This window comes from Chelonoidis abingdonii, chromosome 23 (genome assembly GCF_003597395.2).
Source record: "Chelonoidis abingdonii isolate Lonesome George chromosome 23, CheloAbing_2.0, whole genome shotgun sequence".
NCBI lineage: Eukaryota > Metazoa > Chordata > Testudines > Testudinidae > Chelonoidis > Chelonoidis abingdonii.
Window position 1 is genome coordinate 4,918,574 of NC_133791.1, and position 25,518 is coordinate 4,944,091.

Here is a 25,518-nt window from a genome sequence, read left to right on the forward strand (position 1 = left end):
AACTGTTAGATCTTTAGTGACCTTAGTTACTTGTCAACTGAAAGACGGCATGTATGGCAGCACAGCACACCCTACGAACATGCTGGGGAAATTCAGTACCAATACAGAGGGAGAAGTATCTCCTACTGAATTATAATCACATCATCTGGAACTTACTTGTTCCTTGATCAGAGGGGTAGCCGTGTTAGCCGTCTGGATCTGTAAAAGCAGCAAAGAGTCCTGTGGCACCTTATAGACTAACAGACATATTGGAGCATGAGCTTTCATCGGGGAATACGTCTGATGAAGTGGGTATTCACCCATGAAAGCTCATGCTCCAATATGTCTGTTAGTCTATAAGGTGCCACAGGACTCTTTGCTGCTTTTACAGATCCAGACGGCTAACACGGCTACCCCTCTGATCAAGGAACAAGTAAGTTCCAGATGATGTGATTATAATTCAGTAGGAGATACTTCTCCCTCTGTATTGGTACTGAATTTCCCCAGCATGTTCGTAGGGTGTGCTGTGCTGCCATACATGCCGTCTTTCAGTTGACAAGTAACTAAGGTCACTAAAGATCTAACAGTTTGACACAATAGGGGTCTTAATTTCAGGGTCCTGGCTAAACTCCAGCATAGTTAGTATATTCTGCTTCCCTAAAACTCTCCCTGCAGTTTCAGCTGCACGTGGTAATCATACCTTTGTGTCTTAAACACTGGGTAGCGTGACTCTGATGTTAGACAGTTCGACTGTCTCAGAGGTGGCTGCATTTCAGTGGTGGGCAAGTGATTCTCTCTCAGTTTCTAAAGTGCTTTTGATTCATTTTGAGGATAGTTCCTATCAAAGCTATCATTCCTATCTCTGGAATACCTATCACAGTGGAATAAAAATTTGAAGCTCTGTATAAATGCTACCAGTTCCTTAACAGGAATTGCAAAGCTCTGGAATCTTTAGCCTGTAACTATTGTATTTTCTCATGTCAATATTTTTCTGTACACAACAAATCTATTTAGTCTGTGTCCAAAATCATAAGCCATTAAAAGGGATTTTTGATTTCTGTTTTCCTGCCAAGTGTTGCTTTTTACTTGTTATTGGATTTGTGTGAAAAAAGGTAATTTTTAAAGGGCATATTGTCTTTAGGATTATTCTGTTTATAAGTGTGTGTGTTTTCTCTTTAGGGTGGATAAAGAAGATGTAATGACTTGCCTAATTAAAGGGTGTAACTTTGTGTTAAAAAATATACCCCATGAGGTGTTTGCATACCAGAAAGATTCAGATACTGAATTCCGATTTCAGACAAATCATCCAAATATTTTCCCTTATTTGTTAGTCAATATTGGCTCTGGGGTTTCTATAGTGAAGGTGAGTAAGCCATTAGACTATTTCATTAAGAGAGAGAGAGAGAAAGAGAGAGAGAGAGAGTGTGTGTGTGGTGTCCTCAGACTGGTGAACGGTAGTCATCTAGATCTACAAATAAGGCTGTCAGATTGACATTTGTTTCCTTTCTGGGTTGATACCAAATTTTAAACAAGAAACCAAAACTGCACATGTTGACTTCCATTTTTTAATATAATCTTTACCTGCTTTTCCCCTGGACTACCATCTGTCCCCTTTTAATTGGATAAGACTGTGGTTAAAGAGGCTAGTGTAATAGCTGCAAATGACATACATAATACTCAAAAAAAAAAAAAAAAAATGTGAGCAAAAAAAATCATAACACTTTTGGCAGCCACTTGTGAATAAAAGCTTAGGGCTGGTCCATGCTGGGAAATCACATCTTCATTGTTATGTCTCTGGGATGAGGTGGATTACCTTTACTGATGAGAGTACCCCCTCCTGTCAGTGTAGGTAGTGTTTAGACTGAAGCACTGCAGCAGCGTAGTTGCACTGCTGTAGCATTTCTAGTGTAGACAAGCCTTCAGCCTTGAGATGGATGCTCTGAGCAGAATAAGAATACCTGCTTCTAATTTCTTTGCTTGAACTTCTCAGTATAGAAAGTGGGTATGCAGGGTGGCAATGCTTGCCTGCTTCAGAAGTTTTAGAGGATTAGTTATGATCAAGAGCACTGTACATTGTGTTAGTGACTAACAGTTTCCAACTCTCAGCATGTGACAAGGGTTGTGTTGTCATAGTTAATATCCTCTAAGTTAAATCTAGTAATCATCCCATGCACATCTGTAGCAGTTAAAATCATGGTCAATCCATTAAAGCAACTCTTGCTATAAAAGCACACCTGTAGTTCTGTAGAGTGAATCGCTAAGTGCCCTGGGTTAAATAAAAAGCTATATGGTAACCAGTGGGCCAGATATAGAGGGAGAGATTATAGGAGCAATGTAGGATTTCAAAGTCTAACTTGGATACGTAACAAAGACAAGGAATCTCTGCCTACAGATAACTTCTTATATTTTTGTAACTATTGTAGTAGAAGTACCCAAAGGCCTCAATTAAGATTGTGCTGTGATCTGTACAAACATTTTAGACACAGTGGGTAGGTCTGCATTGCAATACAATACTAGTGGCTGGCCCATGTCATCGGGCTGGAGCCCAAAGAGCTACACTGCAGTTCTGTAGCCCCTTAGCTCGAGTCCCATGAGCCTGAGTCAGCTGACTTGGGCCAGCTGCAGGTACTGTATTCCAGTGCAGACATACCCAGTTCTTACAATCTAAAGACAAAGATGCTACAAATTTTTTACATAAGATAATTTTGCCATTGAAATGCTGCCACCTCTGTTGGAGTGTGGCAGCCAAGTAGACAGCTGGCACACTGAACATGTGGGGAGAAAAAAAGGGAGGGAATTTTGGCCAGGGCTCGTAAGCAAACCCCTACTCTGACAGATACTGTGAGATGTTAGTTTGTCCATAGAGCAGAAGGGACTTCTGACTTCTAAGGAGTCATCCTGAAGACCATAAACTGAATTTCATGCAGCAAGTCTGTATCTAAAGATAAAGGGCTAAATGGATCCTGCTGAGATTGGATCGTATAGTTCCATGGAGTCCATATGTTTCACACCTGGTATTTAGATCATTAAGCTGCCCTGTTGACAGCATTTATTCATACTGTGTGCATCCGTTCCATTGTCTGGAGTCCATATGTTAATCTGTTTATAGGTGTGTTGCGCATTAATTCATACTTATATCCATGATTGATTGTTTGATAAACTTGTGTTTGACTCAGGTGGAAACAGGGGACAAATTTGAATGGATTGGAGGGAGTTCAATCGGAGGGGGAACTTTCTGGGGTCTCGGAGCTTTACTCACGAAAACAAAGGTATTTGACAATTGCAGTTTAAGTAGAATGGGGAAATACAGGGGTGCTACTAAGAGGCCTTCAGTTGTGTTGTTCCTCTTTAGAAAAAGAGGAAAAACCAATGTGGTGGAGAATGATGATTTCTAACCTTGCACATTAAGAACCACTATTCCGCCACAGAATTTTCTTTTAATTGCCATTAATGCACTGTGCAGTTTATCTTTATATTCTCTATTAAATGCTCTTTTGTTCCCTGTTGTGTCTGCTGCTGCTATTAAACAACCAGCCTGGGCCCCTGAGCTGTGATAACATCCTCTGTGATACTAGTGTATAAATCCAGGCAATACACCAAAAAAGCCCCATTAGAAACACAGAGGACAAAGCAATAAAGAAATACCTGTCAAGTGGGCAAAAGGCTGACACTGCCTGGGATAGAGGATTTTTTTTTTCCAGTTTCTAGGATTGTGCAGGGGGCGGGTGTGGTATAATTCCCTTTTATTCTTTAATAGTCTTTTCCCTCACTGTGTACAGTTTGAGTACAGTCTGCTCCATGTTACCTGTTGATTTTCTGTGCCCTGTGTTCCAACATGAATGAGCTGCTCAGATCTTGAGATCTGATCTCCAGGTTCAGTTTCAGTCTGAAGTTCTGAAGAGCAGCAAAGTCGAGATGGATAGTTTAATTTTGGCAATTGTCCTTGGATTATCAGCAGATAGGTCTGCTCAATGGTCTGCGATGGGATGTTGGATGGGATGGAATCAGAGTTACTGCAAAGAATTCTTTCCTGACTACTGGCTGGTGAGTCTTGCCCACATGCTCAGGGTTTAGCTGATTGCCATATTTGGGGTCGGGAAGGAATTTTCCTCCAGGGCAGATTGGCTGACGCTCTGGAGGTTTTTCGCCTTCCCCTGCAGCATGAGGCATGGGTCACTTGCTGGTGAATTCTCTGTTGAGGTTCTTCAAACCACAATTTGAAGACTTCAATAACTCGGACATAGGTTACGTTTTTATAGAAGTGGATGGGTAGGGTTCTTATGGCCTGCTTTGTGCAGGAGGTCAGACGAGTATGATTCATGTGGTCCCTTCTGACCTATGAGTCTATGAGAGCGCCTGGTATTGCAAGTATATCTGAGGCAAGAGGGCTAGCTCAGTTCCTGTGCATTTCAGGGATTTGTACATTCAGAGAATGGAAGGCCAATTGCCAATCCACAGGCCTAGTCTGGTGCTGCTGTGTTTAACTCAACATGTTTGAAGCAGGTGGTTTTTCTGTGTCAAGATTCAGTGACTGTAAATGGCTGTTACACAGGAGAGCCGTTACATATCAGGAACTTGTCAGGGGAGGTCAAAGGGAGAGACATTATTCGCCAGTTGTTTTTTTGGATACATTAATTAGTCGGAGACTTTTCAACAAGTCTCCTTTACTGGCTTGGAGGAGCAACATGGCTAGGCTTCTAACAAGGTTTATAGCTGAACTGTAAGCAGTGGGATCCCAAAATGGGCAGGGACTAATCTGCTGCTAGATTATTTTGGTGCTTTCTTAATAACTCTCTAGCTGGGACAGACGGCCTCTCTTTAGGCTTTACTTTGGAACTTAAATACCTGAGACATAATCCACTCATCCTATACTAAGCCCACTCGGCTCTTCTTTCCGCCACCCCACCCCGAGGTAGGGGATAGGTGCGCTTGCCTTGTGGCAGGTCGACTGGATTCTATTCGTGCTGATACCTGAAAGGTGCTAGGTACACCAGCAGTCCTAGGAACAAGGAAGGAATGAAAAGATGCTGTAGTATTAAGACTTGATCCAGAGTAGCTCTTATGAGTTCACTTGCAGTTTACTAGAAATGTATCCTGTAATCAGGGTGAGGTGAAGATTACTGAGCTAAGCTTTTTGCTAATCTGTTCTTGAAACATTATAGAATCCCAAGTATCTAGGGCTACTGGGACACATTTCTATTTATATATGCCTGTGCAACTCTATTTGAATTCTGAAGCATTATGAGAGTTGTTTTGATGAAAGGTTGCATATGTCTTGTTTTGCACCTTGCTATCTAGGACAGAGTTCTCATAGACTCTAGGACTGTAGGCGACCTCGAAATGAGGTCATCCGGAGTCCAGTTCTCTGCCCTCATGGCAGGACCAAATACTGTCTAGACCATCCCTGATAGACATTTACCTAACCTACTCTTAAATATCTCCAGAGATGGAGATTCCACAACCTCCCTGCCAGAGAGCAGCAATACTCTAAAGGGTTGCGAGCAACAAACTTGGAGGACACTTGCACATTCCTCATTTCCAGTCTTCGGGGGCAGGGGGGACGACATCTTTCAACCAGTTACTTGCATAAGGTCATCTGAGGCCTGATTTGGAGAGAAGTGGTTACAATATGAGATTGTGAAGCTCTGCTCTAAGATTAGGCTGGGGAGTCAGTCCTGGAGATCTGAAATACAAGGAATGCCTGTTTGTTTGGTGGGGGCTGGGTTTTTTTGAATGACTACTCTTACTAAGAGTTCTGCAGAAGTTTGAGATTCAGACAAGATTATCCGGCAATCCAGAAAACCTGGAGTAACACTTTGCTTTTCTTCCGTAGAAATTTGATGAATTGCTGCAGCTTGCTTCAAAGGGACAGCATACAAATGTTGACATGCTGGTGAAAGATGTGTATGGTGGGGCCTACCAGACACTGGGGCTAAGTGGAAATCTAATAGCTAGCAGCTTTGGGAAATCTGCCACAGCAGATAAAGGTACCAACAGGGCGGGGGGGGGGGGGGGGGGGGGAATGAGTCAACTCAAGATTTGCTGTATAGATCATACTATATTTTGCCTGTTGCCCATTTTACTTTAATATGTTGATTGTGTGAATATTTGAGACACTTTCAAATACTTAAAGGATGAGAATGTAGTTACCAACTTCTCTAGTACTCATTTCCCTGTGTCATGGGATTTTTATGAAGTCCCCACAACCTCACAAGGACCAATGTCTGTATTGGCCTGATTCTTCAGAGTTCTTCTTTCTAGCTAGTGGAGAGGAATGGATGCAACCACGTCCTTTCTGGCCCTCTGAATACTAGGCTAGTATCTGTCTCCAAAGGAGTAGGCTAGCTTAAGATCCTCCTTTCCTGTTCTGCTTTAAATGCCTATAAAATCTGTCGCTTGTGCTTTAACTGCACAGCTGATGGTAAACAGTTTGACATCTGTCCTCTTCAGCACTGGGGAACTAGCAGATCAATTGAGTCCAGTCCCAAATGGACCTAGCAGTGTGTTCACTCTACTTAACTGGTAGTAGCCACACTACCCTTCTTAACAGGTTTCCTCTCATCATAGATGTGATCCTGTGTATGTATGTAGAAATAAAAATCACTATATAAAAGTAAAGTTATTGGCTATCAATTTAGCTTTCTATCCTAGAGACTTCCAATAATTTTTCAAACAAAAAAAGTGTCCTAATCCCATAAAACCAGCTATTAGAGCTAGGCAAGAAACTTTCCCCATCCTGTGAAAAATCAGATTTTGAAATCAGGAGCAAGAGAAATTTTCACAAACCTAAAATCTAAAAAAGTTGATTTGGATTAATGAAATGTTTCTATTTTGAAATACTTTGAAAGTTTACTATAACTAGCTTCAATTTTGAAAGTCCTTTTGAACCAGAAAAACAGAACTTTTCATTTAGAAAACTTATAAAGAAGCTGACAGTTTCAAAGTTTTTATCAATGTTTTTTTAGTCAAAAAATTCATTGAAACTGACCCTTTCCCACAGTTTGTTTCAACTGGTCAGTATTTTCTAATGAAAAAATGTTTTGCTGAAGAATTCCTGACCAACTCCACTAGCTGTGTTAATCCCCATGCAAGCAGGAAATGAGCAGTGTATGATAGGGCTGAACTTCCTTCCTTGAAGCCAAATTCATCCCTATTCTAGTCTAAAGAAGCCAGTGGAGCTACCCTGGGGATGAACTTTGCTCATAGTCTGCCTAAAAATAATGTCCACTTGGGCATGATTCAACCATTTTTAATGTGTTTTATTATTTCTTTCCTTTAGAATTTTCTAAAGATGATATGGCAAAGAGTTTACTGCACATGATCAGTAATGATATTGGACAGCTTGCCTGCCTCTATGCTAAACTCCATAACCTACACAAAATTTACTTTGGAGGATTCTTTATTCGGGGTCACCCAGTCACTATGCGCACAATCACCTACAGTATTAACTTCTTCTCCAAGGTAATAAAAACTAAGCTCTCAGGAACCCAAGACTTGTTCTTGTGTTCCTATCTTTCCCAATTTGCTGCAAGACCTCAACATAGTTGTTTTCAAATGTACCAAGCTGGCAGCATGATCAAAGTAATGCAGTGAATCTGTAACACATGGTTATTTAATAATGACCGACCACTGACTGGGGCCATCCTTTACTAAAGGTCAAGTACTGCTATAAAGATCAGTGGCAAACAGTTATGCAGAGTACTTGTCTGTGGGTTTTCTAACAGTCTCAGTTGTCCTGTAGCTGCTCAGCATTGATCCTTTCCATCTTCCTCACATGCTACCATGATTATTCAATTCCTCTTGTTAATTTCAAATTCTCTTGTCAAATTCAGTGTGGGATTGTTCTTCTATGATAAAACCTGCAACTGATATCCGCGTTAAAAAATATCACTGCCATTCCTTTTAAAATAGCTATCTGAAATCATTTCAAAGTGTAATTTTCCCCTTTACAGAGGCTTTCCCTAGTTCCAGAGTTTTGTGACCTGAGAGTGTGGGTGAAATCCAGAGCCAAGAGCTGGTTTTAGGTCTGTTGGTTTGTCAGAATATAGACTAGTCCCCACATGTGTGGCAGCTTTATAAACTTAATGGTATTTGGACCCCCTAAGCATCGATGCTTAGATTTTTCACTCTCAACTCTCCAGGGTTGGGTCTCTCGATCTTTTCTCTTTTTTCAATTTCTCTCTGATCCCCCTCTGTCATACCCCTACAATGCCTTTTTATAGACTAGCTGCAAGCTTTAGGAAACTGCTAGTTTCCTCCTTAACTACTAATGTAAGTGAGTTGTGAAGTCAGTGCTGGTTTTTTGCTGTACCCCAAGTAAATGTTAACGTTCTGTTGTGAGCTCCTCTATGGGGGAGCTGATTTTGTCCCCTCTCTCCCTCCCAGTTTCCACAATATTTCTCATTGCCTAGGAAGGTGAGGGAATTTGGTGGATAATGGGTACCCCTCATTAGCACTCTGAGATTCCTGCATTGTATTGAGGATGGTCTTGCTTTCTGGTGTTGACAATGAATATCTCCTTGACTGGTTTTAACAAAGAGTGTGTGCGTGCGCAGGTGTGTTGGCTCTCTCCATTTGCATGGACATTCCAGTGTGTTCTTGGGTCTTGAGCCAGTGTGATGTGAGAGGGAGTGAAGTAGAGGAAGGAACTGAGTGTCATGGTTCTGAGAGATGCACTGCCAAACATGAATGAATGTGCCAAATGCCCTGCCATTAACAGCACTTTTCCTTGGGAAGTTGCAGTTCCTTTCTGTACTGAAGCACTGGCCAATTACAATTCCATGATTATTCAGTCTTTGAACAAACTGCATATTTCTCCTTGCATCTTCCCTGTCTGCCTCATAATCCTGGGCTGGTAGGTGTAAGTAGCACATGCTGAAAAGAGATGTTTCAAATATGCCTCCTACGGCACCATTGACATTACTGAAGTGTGTTGGAATGTAGCATGGATACAATAAAATATTCTAGCCGGTTTATCTGTGTTATACTTAAGTGTAAATTAGTGACAAAGTGCATGTTAGCAATCAGGGGCCATCCAAATGCAATGTTTCATATTGTGGCAGGGAGAGGTTCAGGCATTGTTCCTGAGACATGAAGGCTACCTGGGAGCCATTGGGGCATTTTTAAAAGGAGCTGAACAAGACAGTAAGTACAGCATCACTCTGTTCTGTATATGCAGTGTTCTAAAATGTCAGTGTTAGTCCAAGCTTCTTTCAAGAGGCTGCATGTAAATCATTGGTTAATCAAATACATTTGCCATTAACAGCACACATTTATTTTGTAAACACTTATTTTCTTCTGGCAGGGAGATCTGTTTACTCCATTTCCTTGCTCCGCTTTGAGGGGCCTGGAGGATTTGCTTATTCTCTCTCCCCTCCCCACGGTGACTGTGCCAAGAGCAACCTCCTCTCTAAAGGCAGAGGGAAATCCAGGCTTCTGATTTATCTCCTCTCCAGAGAGGACATTTTCTGAATATGGCGAGTGTGCTAGTATAGAAATAATGGAATTATGAAATTGCGTTCTTTTGCCCATAAAAACGCCTCAGTAGTTGAAGAGTACATGTCTGCTCCTAGCATTCTTCTGTTAGAGGTTGTTTTTGCTGACTATAGAGCTCTGGTGCTGCACTCTCTGATTAGTTACCACTATTTGTGGTTGCTGTATTGACAAGCCACTCAGTTTGTGTGTTAGGGTGGGAACAGAACGAGACAGATTGAGGTTAATAAAACTTATCCAGCGATCTCTGCATTTGCAAAGATTATTAAGCCTCATAATACTCCTGTAAAGCAGGAAATTTTCATACCCATTTTACAGAGAGGGAAAACTAAGGTACTAAGAAGCTATGCAAATTGGTAGAGGTTCTGTGGATCTGGGAAGAGTAACTAGGAATCCCCTGCTATACAAGGCATGCTTTTTCTGTAGCTGTATATCCCACACTCTGACTAGTGCATTAAAAAAAAAATTCTTCCTAGAAATAACTTTAAAGAGTTTATTAAACTAATTGGTTGCAATGCATTCTTAATAAGAGAATTAAATATTTTTAAAGATGAAGATGTACTAGGTTTGGAAATAAAAACAGGGGCTTGGAGATAAGAGAAAATGTTTGTTTGTTTTTTTTTCTTCCCGGAATTGACAGTATCTTCTCCCCCCCCCCCCTTTTTTTTTAAAGGTTTACTATATTAAAAAGAGATGTAGTGATCATTTCTAAAACTTAGGGTTTCTGCCCCTTCCCATATTCAGTAAATAAGATGCCCCAAATTACTAATTAGCTGGATGGTTGAGTAAGTCTGGACTTTTTAAAACATTATTTCTATGGCTCTTTTTCCTTGCATTTGTCTTTATTTAAAACCTACACAAAGGCATCTAGACATTAACAATCACTCGTGGTATAGACAGTCTTACTTTCAGTTTATGGCCTCCATCTCTGTTCCTCCAGATCCCAACGAGTACAGTTGGGGAGAGAATTATGCTGGGAGTTCTGGCCTTATGAGCCCTTCACCCGATCTCTGCCCCATGCAACGTGCAAGGAGTGGCACGGTAAGGTACTGTCTTTCTAGGACCAGAAGCTGTCTTCCCCGAGAGATCATTTAGAACCCTCATGAGACTTCAGGACTGTAATAAAACTATCAAACTCCTAACTACCTTCCCTGCACACACACACCGCGCCATCTTAAATAATAGTTCAAGATCCCAAGTAAATAATTTGTAGCCTGATTTCCTCCCCCCAAAAAGTTTGACACCCAGTTGAATGGCTGTCAATCTTGTCATCACAGTTAATGAGACTGCACATGCAAATCAGTTGTGTACATAGATAGCCACTTAGACCCAGAGTGGTTTGAGTTGCAAATTAGTCCAATACTTGTGCACAGAGTGTTGCATGTGCAGTTGGTAAAATGTATCTTGAAAACTGAGCCCAAAATCTGCAAGTCAACTTTTTAAAACCAACTAAGTGAAAATCAGATCCTCAATTCGACATTCAAAAACCAGTGTTGGTGTTTCTTCTATTGCCATTGCCACAGCTAATGCCTAAAGCAGTATAAGGAGTATACTGAACTATTTCAGACACAAGTAATGTCCTTAATATGATCCATATGCTTGATCTTGAGTCTCAACAGGTGGAAAACCTGTCTCGTGTGTGGTGTACTCTTCCTGTCACTCCAGGGAATGGTGATAGGATTCTTTAGTAAAGAAGCCGCAGTCAATGTTAATTTTGTAGTAAAAAACACTTGTATGATTTACACTCAATCTTGGATAATGTTTTAGGAGAATATTTAAATAAAAAAAATTTTGGGAATTCACACACACAAGATGTTGTTTGTGAGACATTGAGATGCTGGCCAAGGTCCATCAATGTCAACGTCTTGTGGATTATTGCTGTACCTAGATAAGGAGTAGCATATACACTAGGAATAGTGTTCAGAGGCTGTATGTAAAACCACTGAAATACTTGAGTGCTCAGTTTCTAACCTTCCTAGCTCTGATCTGACTGGGCAAAAATGTAAAGTGGGTGTCTAAGTTGTACATATACATAGGTGAGAACAGGTAACTGTGTGCAAAATATGCAGTTTCATTTGCAAAAATAAATCTATGCACTTTACTACGTTTTTTAAAATATGAAACAGAATATTTGTACAGGTAGAATTGTGTGTGTGTTGCCTGTTCTTAAAACTTACAGGAAACATTTGACCCTAAAGGTTGTTTTAAGGGCTCTGGGGGAAGGGCAGCAAACAGGAATGCGTTAACTGAAATGGAGGGGAAAATGTGTGCTCGAATCTTTCAGAATGATCCCGCTCTCGTTTTACCAGGAAACTTGTGGGAAAGGGAAAGAAATAGGGGGATTACTAGAAACTTTTTTTTAAATGAAAAACTCCTAAGATGTCAAGGCAAAGCTTTGTCAGTTGTGGAAACATTCTTTACTATACTCTATGCACACTCTAATGCAGCTGTCCACTAAGTTGTAACTACTGTTGGCTAGTCTCATTACAAGTCAATCTTACTGGACCAGCCTGTTTGAGTTAGTTTAATTAACCTTTATTTTTCCCATCACTTCCCAGTTTGACATGTTCGAAATGGATCGGTTGGAGCGACCGCTTGTTAACCTGCCCTTGCTAAAGGACCCATCCACGTACATCCCTGACACTGTTGACCTCACTGATGATGCCATGGCCAGGAAATATTGGCTCACTTGCTTTGAGGAGGCTTTGGATGGGGTAAGGATCACAATGCAATAGTGTATCTAAACATTTTCATGATTTGGCAAATAGATTTTTCTGTGGGCTGACCTGGATGAGCTCAGACTGCTAACTTGAGCACACAGTTACACTTATGGATGAATGGAGCCTTCTCCTCTTGCAAATCCTATAGATGCATGGGTGGAAGTTCTCTGGACACTCTTACCTCAGCACAGTTGGAATTACTTTTTTTCCTTGTGACCTTTTTTGAACAGTTTTCAAAGCATTTTATTATTTAAATTCCACTGTATGCTCCCGGTTTAAACACACACACACACGAGGGGGCAAAGATGGTAATGCCTAAAGGGCCAAATCCTGGTGTCCTTATTCTTTTAAGCAGTCCCCCTGACTGCAGTGGAACTACTGGTGTGAGTCAGATGAATATGGTTTGGCCTAACTTAAATGATTCACGTGACTGTCATACTCTTAATTGATTCTGTGTTTATAAATCACTCCTGAATTCCTGTAGCCATAGTATGCAAACCCATCCAAAGAATGTATTAGATATAAAAAGAGTTACCTTAAACCGCATGTTAACTAAAGAGCAGATGATTTGAATTTATTGTAGCAGACTGGTAGAATGTTGTATCAGATGCTTCTAGCTTTTGGGATTATCTGGAATTGCCCCCCCCCCCCCTTATTAATCAAACAATAGTAAGCACTTATTTTTAGATAACTCTTTCCTCTGAATGCATATCCTTCACCCTACGACTTGAATCTGGGGGAAAAACCTCAAGTCTAAACTTCTTTGGGGGTGGTATGGGGGCACTGAACAGTACAGAAGACAGAACAAATATTTCCAAGCCTGAACTTGAGCCATTGAGACTATTGCCTTCTACCCTCATATGATGGGTAATGCATTTGGCATCTCTAAACCAGCCTCCCTGTTTCTCTGTCAGGTAGTGAAACGTGCTATGGCCAGTCAGCCAGACTCTATTGATGCAGCTGAACGAGCAGAAAAGTTCCGACAGAAGTATTGGAATAAGCTTCAGACACTCAGACAGCAGCCTTTGTAAGTGTGGGCTTTTTCCAGTGAGTACAGTGAACTTAGATGTGATTTAGTAAATGTTTAATATGCATGTGTTAGCAAGTAGCTCACTGTTTTGTAATTCTTTGTTCCCTGCATGTTACATTTATGTCATGTGCATAAGAAATAAAATTAAAACTACTGATTTTATAGGTTCCTACCCCACAGTAAGCCCCATGCATATAGAGGTGACTCACCAGCTGGTGCCCTCTCAGGGCTGGGTGCAGCATTGCTGGGCGTTCTGCTTGGTTGCCTCCTCCTGATGGCTGTTCAGACCCTCTGTTAATCTGGCTGAGTGACTCGGCCCTCCAGCCAGCTCACACTTAAGAGTTCAGTCCCTTTCCGGGGAATCCAATTCCAGCTATAACTAGTCAGGCCCTTATTTAGCTTCTTCAACATTCCTTCACCTGGCACCTCCGGGAGCCAGCAGCAAAGTCCTTCCAACTCAAACAGAATTGAACAGATTGACACTCTTCTGTCAATCTCTGGGGACCCCTCAGTAGAACTCAAAACAACAAACAAAGCTAAATTAAGCATCTTTAACCCTTCTCCAGGCTTGAGCCTCTCAGGTTCCTCCGGAGCCCACGGATTGCCTCCCTGGAGCTTGGCACCTTTTTCCAGTGACCCACCACAGGAGTCAGCTCTACAGCTGCAGTTCAGCTGCCATGCCCCTGATGCTGGGCTTCCTCCCTTTTTAAAATCCTACATCCTGCACAGGTGTGGTGAGGTGAGGCTATCTGAACAGATTGGCTAGCCCAGGGGTTCCTTACCCTTAAAGGGGCAGGCCACCTGTTACAGATGCATATGGGAAGAAATTGGTGTTTTTTTATATAGGGTGTTCAGACGCATTAGTAGGAAACAAAATATTTCTGCATCCCAAGAAATCCAAATGACAGCTGTCTCCTGGGGTAGGAATCAACATTCCATTGTATGGCCATAAGTGAAGCTTGCTGTAGGCCCCCATTGTTGATAATCTTGGCCCATATTAAGAGTAGGCTGTGGACTGATACTTTAAGAGGTAATATATGAAAAATAAGGGTAAGGACCTCTCTAGAGTCAGATGTCCAGCTAATCAGTACTGTGTCTCGTTCTAGCTAATTGTGTGTGCACAAACCGCAATGGACAATCTTCTGTATGGTAGTGCCTTCCTAGCATCAGAGGCGCCTGTGCTCCTAGTTAACCATATTGATCTGACCACAATTACTTGAACTTAAAGATATTTAATATTTATAGCACAGTAAAACGTGATGGTCTAGACACTGCAACTATCCTAGAAGTAGTCATTATAGTGGTTTAATGGCCAGATGAAGATGGTGGGCATGGGGAGAGAAACAATTCTTCCTCCACTCTCTGAAGCAGCTGATCCTCCTTTCTCACTCTTTCTTTCAGTGCCTATGGCACCTTAACAGTGAGAAGTTTGTTGGATACAAGGGAGCATTGTCTAAATGAATTCAGCTTTCCAGACCCCTATTCAAAGGTAAGTCCTTCTTGCTTTACAGGGTGGACAAAAATGTAAGTTCAAGATATTTTTGCATCCTCTCAAACTTGATGGAGGTAGGTAGCTGCTCATGGTGAGGAGAAGGGGACTGGATAGCTTAAGGCAGAATTCGCGGCTGGTGGGTCACTATCCCTGGGGGTCATGAAAGGCAATCAGGGTGATTGCAAGGCATTGAATATTTTTGTTACAATCTAAATCAAAGAAACGTCTTGTTCCCCTATTCCCAGCCCACCTTTACTCTTTTAAGTCAGATATTCTGTTAACCTCTCAAAACACACACATTATATCGGCTAATCATTATCACTAGGGTTTTTCACTGTTACATTTATAGTAAATATAAGGAGGATGCATGCGTTTCGCAAGGCTGATTATCATGGCGATGCCTTTGCTTAGGCTTGTTTTTGTTTGTTTGTTGTTGTTGATGGCTCACTTGACACTACTTCTTCCTGCTGGCCAAGATCCATTGTCCTGTCACTGTCTTGAAAAGGAACAATAGCAATTTCCGCTCTTTTTCTAGCATTAATGCAGTTATTAACAGCTGAGGAGATATTTTATTTTTACTTGTTCATACTAAGCATGCTGATAACAGTAACTTGTTGGTCCATTAGAGGCCATGAACCTAGAGGAGAATGCTTGGAGGTGGTCTTGGCACTGAGGCAACCAATGATGGGTAAGAATTTTTCATCTATAAATCCAATGTCTCATATCTTTCTTACAGGTAAAGCAGAAAGAAAATGGCATAGCGTTAAAATGTTTTCCAAGCGTAATCGAATCTTTGGATTCATTAGGCTGGGAGGAGAGGCAGTTTGCTCTGGTGAAAGGACTTCTTGCGGGGAATGTCTTTGACTGGGGAGCAAAAGCAGTCTCAGAGTAGGTGCTAAATATTTTAAAAACACCATTTTTAAGACACTAAGTATCCCATCTTTCTTTTAACAAATTGAAGTGCACCAATCCAATTTTAATGGAATAACTTGTATTTCACCTTCATATGCTGGTTGTTTATTTGCAAGACTTGTTGGGGTGCAGGAAATTCACCATTATCACCCCCTAAAATGGGCAGGTGTGTCACTAGGAATGTTTGAATGCAGTAATCATAATGCAGAAGTTCTGCCCACGTTGCTTGTAGTGGACACACTGCTTGGGGTACGTGTTCCACTTCGCTCGGCGTTACGTCCCTGGAAGATGAGCGTGTACTTCCCACTGCTGGCCTAGGAGCTGATAGCACGTGTTCACCAAGTGGTGTGTAATTAGGGATGGCGGAATGGGAATCAATCTGTACTTTGCTCAGACTACATCTTTATCTGGACTCTTCCACACTAATGAATTCCTCATTCCCGTCAGCCCTAGATACTGTGAGAATGCGGGTATTTAGGTATCTCACAGTTGGCTGCCTTAAACTCTGAGGTCTGACTTATGGGAGATGCGCATACGAAACTCCCCTTTAAAACCAACAGGAGGTAACCTTGGGTATCTGCCAGGATGATTTGGCTCTTTGGCTTTCTGTATAAGCTTGATACGTTGGGATAGACCCCTTCCAGAAAACACTCTTTGAGAAGTACTTTAAACAAACTTGTATTCTGTGAATGCTTCCATGGCCAATCCGATTTAGCCTAGTATTTCACAGAATTTCAGTTTCTAAAATGACCAACTGTAGTTACTAATATAGATCTGAACACCCACCTATTCATCAGTGCATGTTCTCTTCCTTCAGAAGAGAGGATTAAGGGAAGATGTCCAAGTTAATGTCAAGTATCAGAGCGGTAACCATGTTAGTCTGGATCTGTAAAAAGCGACAGAGTCCTGTGGCACCTTACAGACAGAAGTATTGTGATCAGTGATTCTTGCCTGCATATTTATACCTGCCTCTGGAAATTTCCACCACGTGCGTCTGACGATGTGGGTATTCACCCACGAAAGCTTATGCTCCAATACGTCTGTTAGTCTATAAGGTGCCACAGGACTCTTTGTCGCTTTTTACAAGTTAATGTCATTCACAACTGGCTCGAGAAATTTTACCGTGGTCGGAATTGATTTGCAGGCAATATCTACACCTCGAATGGGAATGGGGAAAGGGTCAAGGATGGTGGAGAAACCCAGCAGAACCCTGAAACATTTCTCTGCTGATCACTTGAAATTAAACCAGGCCACTATATATTCCTGAATCGCCATTGCATCATCCACACCACCATTTAATTGTGGTTGGGCTTTTTGCTTAAAATGTCTAGCTGATGGGGAAGTCTGTAATATATTGTCAACCAGTTTTCTAACTTTAAAATGGCTTTGTTTAAAAGTATGACAGAATGCTCAGTACCAGTTCTACTGCTACCTTCAAACTAAACATGGCAGATTACCGCTTACTGTAGAAAGATCTCCCAAATTTGTTTTGCAGTTTGTCATGATTACATATAAATCATAAATAATGTTTACATGAGAATGTAGGTGATACCATTTGATGCTTTCCTTAGAATTTATTGTTAATGACTGCATGTTTTCATATGGTGCTGGCAGCTTTTTCCTGTGAGCATAAGAGCTCTTATTATTTGAGAATAAATCTGAATCTTTTGTTTTTAAAAATAATATAAAGCACCTATTGTTCAGCCGTGGGTTTCTGCACACCCTCACTAAAACTGATGCTATAAAATCCCCATCTGATACTTGTTTGTTCAGTGCAGAGCTGTTTGGACAGGGCACCTATGTGGGATAAACTTGTTTAATGCTGTCCTATTTGTCTGTCTTCTGATGCAGAGTTCTGGAATCTGAGCCACAATTTGGATTTGAAGAAGCCAAGGAAAAATTGCAAGGTATAGAGAATCATTCTGTGGCATCTTGCCTTTGTGTGTTGACACAAGAATAAGAATGGAGGTAGGCAAAGAAGTGTCTAGTGGGAGAGAGTTCTGCTACCAAGGAAGGTCACATGAAATCAGTGGTGTCTAGTCTTTATTCCAGATGACTATGCTACAGTACTTCACTGAATTGCTGCTATCTGAATTCCAAAGATGTCAGGGCCACATTTCCTCTTAGTCCAGAGCACATAAGATTTTTTTTTTTCCAGTGAGCAAAACGGCTCCAATGAACACTTCCCCTGAATGTCAACCGTCTTTGCCTGCGTGCTAGTCTAAATATACCTCCTGCTTAGCAACACCAAATAGAAAGTGGTCATCATGGTTGTCCTACGAGGGGTAATAGTGTGCCACTGGGGACACTGACTCTAATCTCTTACGACTTGTCCTGTATTCTTTATAAAGTGCTACTTCAGGAAAACTAACTGATCTGCTTTCACAGTTATGAGCCCAAGAGTTCTGTGAACGTACAAATTTAATATTACAGCATCATCCAGTGCTCAAATGTTTTAATGTTAAAGTAGATAGAAATGTGTATAAACCTGACCTGTCTTTTCATAAGTACTTGTTCTAACAATGCTTACAAAGATTGCTGTGAGAAAAATGCTAACCTGCTGATTTTGTCAACTCTACAGAGCGCCCATGGCTAGAAGATTCCTACAGTGAGTGGATACAACGACTAAAGGTAGGCTTGGGCCATTGTGACTTTAACTATGAGAGATTTACTTAGATTTATGCAATAGTTATAAAAATTACTATGATCACCTTTTGAGTTGCCTAGTGCAACCAATATTTCCGGCGAAAATTTCCACCTTAAAAAAAAAAAAAATCTTCAAGCTCTGTAATTACTGATCATATATGCATTTTGTGATTGAGGTTATTAAAGTGGAAAACATATTACTTGTGTTGTACAATTTAAAAACCCCGAAGCAAAGAAGATTTGTAACTCCTCATCAAAACCTCAGTCAGCGTTTAACGAAAATACTTTAAGCAGCATGAATTGCAGTGCCATAAGACTGGTTTTAAAGTTTCACAGCATCAGAATTGGAATAAATTGAAGGGCAGTGGGACTAGGCCATAAGCTTGTCGTTTTAGTTGCCTAGTACTAAGCCAGCCCAGATCAGTGGTGGCTATGGAGTAGTCACATCTTTGGCTGTTCCGTAGCCTCAGTTGGTATTGATGTGACAAAATTGCCCCATTTCACTTTAGTTGGCAGGCCTAAGATTAATTGATCAGAGTTTGAAGATGCTACCCCTAAGGGAATAGGGTAGTTCAAGGCTGCTTTAAACCTCGTTGGCAGGACTGTGTTGTGGAAATCTTGCTCTACTTGTACTGTTTCCAGGGCTGTCAGCATAGCCCTCTTCAGCAGCAGGGGAGCTGAGCTGCTTCCAAGTAATGGTGACCCATGCAGACATTTGCCAATGAGGTCATTAATTTCTGGATACTTAGAGTCTGGGGGTTTGATCTGAATCTTTGTAAATAATTAACACACATTAGTCATTGAACTTATGAGAACTGGCAACTCAACCCTGAATGCACTGGTTTTCTCTTTCAGGAAGGTCCCCCTCATAAATGTGCCTTAATTTTCGCAGATAACAGTGGAATAGACATCATTTTAGGAGTCTTCCCCTTTGTCAGAGAGCTACTCTCTAGAGGTTCAGAGGTGAGTTTGAGCACTCTGGATTATGGATGCTTCATGGTCTTTATAATTTGTCTGAAGTGTTCACTAATAGTGAAAGACTTAACACTACTTCCTGCTAACATCTGCTAAAGCACTTCTGTGCACCAGAAATTCTAATAATGTACCCAACTGAGAGGAATGTGGCCAAGTGATATGTGCAAGGGAATTTAGGAGTCAGGACTCCTGGTTTCTAGCTCCATCTCTGCTCCGACTTAAAATCACAACCTCTAGCTGCTGAGCTGTGAAATGGGTCTAATAATAACCTACTGCAGGAGAAACTGAGGAATTTTGCGGGGGGGGGATGTAAATTAAAAGTGCTATGATCTCTTTAGTTGAAATGTGCTAGAACAGTTTAAGGAGTTACTAAATGGCAGTAAATCTGACAGCATTGGGTCATTGACTACTGATAAGGGAGTTGTGGGTGTGGTGACAGGGACCTTAAACGGTGATGGGTAAATTTACTAATAAATGGCTGTTAGGTTTGAGGTCCTCAATCCTTTTAAGTAAAGCTAGGGGTATCTGAGAAAAAGTTTAGGAAGTCTTGGTAAAAGTAATAACTCTGTGAAATTGGCAACTCCAATCCAAAATGATGATGTATTAGGAGACAGTAGTGGAATAAACTTTGTTTTCTTTTAAGTCTGATACAACCACTGGCTTTAGCCAACTAAAAATCATGCTTCTGTTTGTGGAAAATATTTAATCTCTAAACTTAGAAGCGAGAATACATGCACGGGTGCAGGCTGATGCTGGTTGTGTTGAGTTTCCATGCAGTAATTGGGGAGGGAAAACAAAAAATAGAAGGTCATTGTAAAGCCACAGTTTGGCAGGAACAATTTGAGGGCAGCCATAGAGCATGAAACAACCTTGATCATCTTTTGAAATTGAGAGTTCAACTAAACATTCTTCTACCTCCACCTGTTTTGATGAATGTGTGAGTATCTTAGATAAGCAGGGAAATCTTCTGGTCTCTTTGCTGCAGGTTATATTGGCTTGTAACTCCGGCCCTGCATTAAACGATGTTACCTACAGTGAATCCTTGATTGTCACTGAGCGGATAGCAGCAATGGATCCCATTATCCAGTAAGTCTCTCTTTTCCCTTTTTTGAATTGTATGAAGAAAAAAGGCCACCTGACTACATATATAGATACTTATACTAGAGCCTGCACTTTGACCTGCCCTTAAAAGGAAATACTGTCTGTGCTGAAGGTGTAGAATACGGGATCTACACAAGATCCACTACATCTTAAATGTCAGTGAAAGGAGAACAGCCCTGTAATGATTGTAGCTCATACTCAACCCCATTTGGCTAACGCATGAGAACCAGAACCTGAAATAAATGGAGACACACTAAAGTGAGACTTTATGAAAACTGAGCAGAAATTGAAAACTGCCTATTCTGCAACAATAAGCTAGAATTCAGACACTTTCAGTTTTCATGATACAAGATGATAAAACGCCAAAGAAATATTTTAACTGTTCTTGGGGATCCCTTCCATGATGCCACTCAAATCCTTACAGACATTAACGTTTTTGAATTATGAAACGAGAGAAATGCACATTAATGTGGTTACAAAGCATCTCTTCTAGGGCTGCATGAGTGAAATACATCCCCACTGTCCAAGCAACTGCTTCATAACCTTTTAACAGGTTTAGAGTGAAATTCTGGAAAAGGCTGCCTGAGTTGCCCCCCTTTCTAGGTACATAAGATTGTTTCTCAATCATCAGCAACAGGCACTGAGCATCTTGGTGGCAGGGTATGCTGCAGCCTGCAGTCATGTGTCTGGATACTCACAATTCAGCCTTAGTGTCTAGGTTGCCCCATCTGTCTCCATGGAGTAAGCTAGAGCTTGGCTCTGGTCTGCAGGGCGGGAGTTAAGCCTTGGATTGTTTCAGACTAATGCCAGCCTGGCTGCATTATGGGCTTGGCTTTCACTAGGGTCTTGCCTTCAGGACTTTCTTGTTTAGAGGGTAGCGTAAGAAATCATGTGGTTTGTTTGATTTGATTTTATTTCCCCCCAAAGATCTGCGCTGATGGAAGAGAGGCTGCTGTTGGTACAAACAGGTTCCAGTTCCCCATGTTTAGATCTGAGGTATGTTTACCAGTGGATGAAATGTGTATTGTAAATGCTCTGCCTTAGCCATGCAGTGGAGGTAGATTCTGCCCTTTAGTACAGTAACCACCCAACCTCTTTCTTTCAAGAGAGCATTTCTATAAAATCCACTATACTTGCTGAAACCTGCAAACAAACATGTATGATGATGATAATCAGTCTGTGCTGCCTGTCTGAGATTTTAATTCTCTCCTGCTGCAGTAAACACATCTACTTTCACCTTCACAAGTGAATTAAACATTAAAAGCTTTGGCTCAGAATATTCAGCTACTCTGCATTTTTAAGTAACTACATCAGGTAGTTATTGCAGGAAATGAAAAATTGGTGCTTAAGGGTAACAGGCCTAATCCTGCAGTCATTGCAGGCAGTTCTGCCTAGATCAGCTCTGTCTTAAAGTAGTTATTTTCTGAGTCACAAGTGCCTTATGTACAGGATGTAACAGCAAGCACCTGAAGTTAACTTGAGTCCTTGCCCCAGCGCAGAGAAAAGGGGACTTAACCCCAAGATTCAGTCTCTTTGCAGATTCCTATTATCTAGTGCTTAAATCAAAGCTGCAGTAAGATCTTTAACTTGATGCAGAAAGGAAGCGATCCTCTTCAGCAGCTCACTGAAAAACTGAATGCCCACTAGTGCTTGGTTTCTTTCTAACATCTTGATCCCATCTGTACTTGGCACAATCAAACATCTTACAGCTTTGTCACTTGCAGAGCTCGATGTAATGCTTTATTTCCTAGGCCTCATGTTGTTGCCTTGGTACCCTTCAGTCTCTCTAAAGTAGTTAACTGAACCCTTTGCTTGCATTCAAGCTGCCGTCTCAAAAGACAGGTAGAATGCAATCAGAGCGCTGTAGGCCTGACTTGAGAAAATTGCAAGGGGAGAGGGGAGCTTGAGGACATCTCACAAGCCCTGCTCTATGTAACTTGGTTTCTCTCAATTGGCAGTGCCAAATGGATTACAAAGAGCCACAATGATGCTCCTGCTCCCTTCTCTTTCCCTAGTTGTTGGACTAATTGCTTTAAAAGAGGAAACAATGCATGGGGAAAGGAAGATAGCCCTCTTGAAAGAATAATCAACCATTTCTAACCTTCCCTGACAGAAGGAGCGAACTACCACCTAGCAGGTCTGGCTAAGTGTATATCTCCATTGAAATCATGGAGTGAGTGCAGCTTGTGTAGCCATACCTGAGCTAGCGCCATTGAAGCTAGCTCAGGTACTGGAGCAGTAAAGCCATGGTAGCATGGGCTAGCTAGCTGAGGGGTCTGGGAAGGCTGACATCAGTACATTGTTGGTAGGATGTCTAACAGAAGCTGCAACTACAGCCTGTGATTGCAATGTAAACATTAAATCCACCTGCCTGCAGGCTAAAGTCTCTGGAGCACCGGAAGGTGTTCCCTGCAAGCCAGATGGACTTTAGAGCCGTGGACTATCAGGTAATCTTTGAGTGCATCTATATTACACTGGCATAGCAGCTATGCTGGTGTAGCGTAGATATTTCATGCACCCATGGAAGGAGTTTTTCCATCGACGGAGGTAATCCACCTCTAGCTGATAAGTGGAAAAATTCCTTAGTTGACCTAGCTGCATTGTCAGTGGGGGTTATGTCTACTTTACTATGTCACACAGGGTGACAGATTGTTCACAGCTCTGAGCAACATCATTAGGTCAATCTACGCTTTAGATGTAGTCAGACCTTACTACATTACTCATGTAACTGGACAATTACATTTTCTGTCTGCATCTCATTACAGTCGGCTGGACAAAGGCCTGGCCCTGCTGGTCAGGGAGCGGAAGACTGACTTGGTTATAATTGAAGGGATGGGCCGCGCTATCCATACGAATTACTATGCAGCTCTGCAGTGCGAGAGCCTCAAACTTGCAGTCATCAAAAACTCTTGGTTGGCTGATCGTCTGGGTGGGAAAATCTTCAGTGTCATCTTTAAGTATGAAGTGCCACTCAAGTGACTGGGGCTGGAGGCCTGAAGCGTGGCAGCAATGGACTTGCACTAGTTTTACTTTAATTGTAAAGAATGTATTTTTATTACGACAGGGAAAATGAGTTCACATGAAATTCCATATTTATATTGTGCTTTGTGACTTAAAGCAACAATATTCATTATATAAAAAAAAAATACACCCAAAATATATATGTATATCACTCACTGTTTATTTTGGTAAGTGTTTATTTTAATGCTGCAGTATTTGTGATGGAAAGACTTTATTTTTTTGTTCTGTGAGACATTCATATAGAAATATATTTAAATGTCTATGAAATCTTTTTATATATCGCTGCTTACTATGCCAGCAGTGACTTGGCACATACCAAATAGAGTTTTTAAAGTGCTGAAAGCGTTTGATTTTGCACTTGAATATTTTAGTTCATGAAATATTTCAGACCTGTCTAAATTCTCTCTAGTTAAGCTAGGAAGAGACTTAACACTGCTTAGAGCTCGCAAGGGAGTATTTCAGACACACAGGAACCTACTGACCTGATCATCAATGAGAGTAGCAGATGGGAGAGTTATTGCTGCTAAGATTTATCCAACTGCTGCAGGGTGAAGTTAAATTCCTGAAGCTTACCCACTTCTATTCTTGGCTCTTATAGTCTTCTGGATCCCAGCTAAATGTGGTAAGAAAAACCAGTCTCTTCAGCTAAATTGTATAAGTTTTTAGGACTGAACCAAAGCAAGCTAAATTCCTCACCTATACAGCTACTTACATTACAGCAGGAATTAATCTGGAATAAGGACTTCAAGAATTCCTATGTACTCACTTCTTCCATTTGATTTTCCTGTACCCTAAAGACAGAATCAGCTAATGAACATTTATCTACATCTGGTCTGCTTGTTAAACTCTCCCTCGCAATAAGGTATTAGCCAAATATACACATATCCATGCTAAACTACTTGGCTTTTATTGATCAGCTCAAAGTACTGTACCTATACAACTAACAAGTGATTTCAGGTCATGCTCACATTCATTTCAGCTCTGCTCCAGTTTCCCTTAAATAAAGACAGGTAGTTGGAGTGTTATGGCTAGATCTTGAGCATCAAATAGCCATTCAGAGTGAGTGGTAATGACTCCCACCTGGCCATTCTCCAAAGCTACCTGGGAGAAGATGCCTGTTTCTCCTCTGCTCCTGATATTCTAAAGAGTAGAAAATCTGTAGTAACATAAGCCTGCTGGCTGGTGAAGTTTCCATTAGCTTGTAAAGAAAGATACACCTCTGCCTCGATATAACGTGACCCGACATAACACGAATTCAGATATAACACAGTAAAGCAGCGCTTCGGGGGGGGGGGGGGGGGGGGCTGTGCACTCCAGTGGATCAAATCAAGTTCAATATAACGCGGTTTCACCTATAACGCAGTAAGATCTTTTTGGCTCCCGAGGACAGCATTATATTGAGGTAGAGGTGTGCTCCAGATCCTTCATTGACTTTCAGTGCCAAAACATTAAATATAGCAGCAGTATCCTATTGCTTCTCGACTCCCAACTCCATGTAAGTCTCTCTAGTGTACTTACACACCCACTCCTATGTTGCATCTAGCAGCTTAAAATTTTTTTTTTTTTTTTTTTTTTTACCAACCTACTGCATGAGAGGGGAAGTACCTCTTCATTTTACTGGTAGACTGCTGAGACAGAAATGCCAGGCCAGTGCCTAGACCCCAAGGCCATCCTGCTGCTACAGACTACATGAATATGACATTCAGAAGGGACTCAGTACAACCCTGCTACTTCTACTTAACAGGTCCCAACAAGCGCTGGGATGGAAGAGCAGAGTCAACTTGTCATGAACTAATTTAATGTAGTTTGAAAAAGAGCATGTGACTTACTTAAAACTACTTTTTTTTAAGTGAGCGGATTGATTACCTTTGCAGTGGTGACAGGCTTTCATAGTTCTGTTTTATAGCATTTGCTGTGTGGCTCTCAGCCTTGTATTAAAGCACTAGCTTATTTCTTACAAGAGGAGGGATAGTCTCAGCACAGAAGTCTGCTCTCCCCGTAAAGCACCATGTATTGGCACAGTAAGCCAGAGGGGGAGTATGAACCATAGTCATCATCCTTATTCTTCCCTCACCACCCAGCCAAACAGTAGGGGAAGGGCTCTTACCGTTCTGGGGGTAGATAGAGATCACCACATACTTTATTCTCCC

At 41.3% G+C, this 25,518-nt stretch overlaps 1 protein-coding gene across 3 annotated transcripts in view; it reads left to right on the forward strand.

The window, feature by feature from the left end:
• The window catches only part of PANK4 (pantothenate kinase 4 (inactive)), a 29,780-nt gene extending 6,070 nt beyond the window's left edge, over window positions 1–23,710 (forward strand). The window contains exons 2-17 of one of the 3 annotated variants that reach the window (XM_032763868.2): window positions 1,159–1,342; window positions 3,156–3,248; window positions 5,813–5,966; window positions 7,259–7,440; window positions 9,042–9,123; window positions 10,412–10,512; window positions 12,030–12,185; window positions 13,106–13,218; window positions 14,623–14,710; window positions 15,450–15,601; window positions 17,477–17,532; window positions 18,207–18,256; window positions 19,127–19,234; window positions 20,232–20,332; window positions 21,275–21,343; window positions 23,113–23,710. In XM_032763868.2, the coding sequence (XP_032619759.1) occupies window positions 1,178–1,342; window positions 3,156–3,248; window positions 5,813–5,966; window positions 7,259–7,440; window positions 9,042–9,123; window positions 10,412–10,512; window positions 12,030–12,185; window positions 13,106–13,218; window positions 14,623–14,710; window positions 15,450–15,601; window positions 17,477–17,532; window positions 18,207–18,256; window positions 19,127–19,234; window positions 20,232–20,332; window positions 21,275–21,343; window positions 23,113–23,326 (1,884 nt within the window). In that variant the 5' untranslated portion in view covers window positions 1,159–1,177 and the 3' untranslated portion in view covers window positions 23,327–23,710. The other 2 variants (XM_075060191.1, XM_075060192.1) reach the window with 2 other exon arrangements.
• Window positions 23,711–25,518: the final 1,808 nt, after the last annotated feature.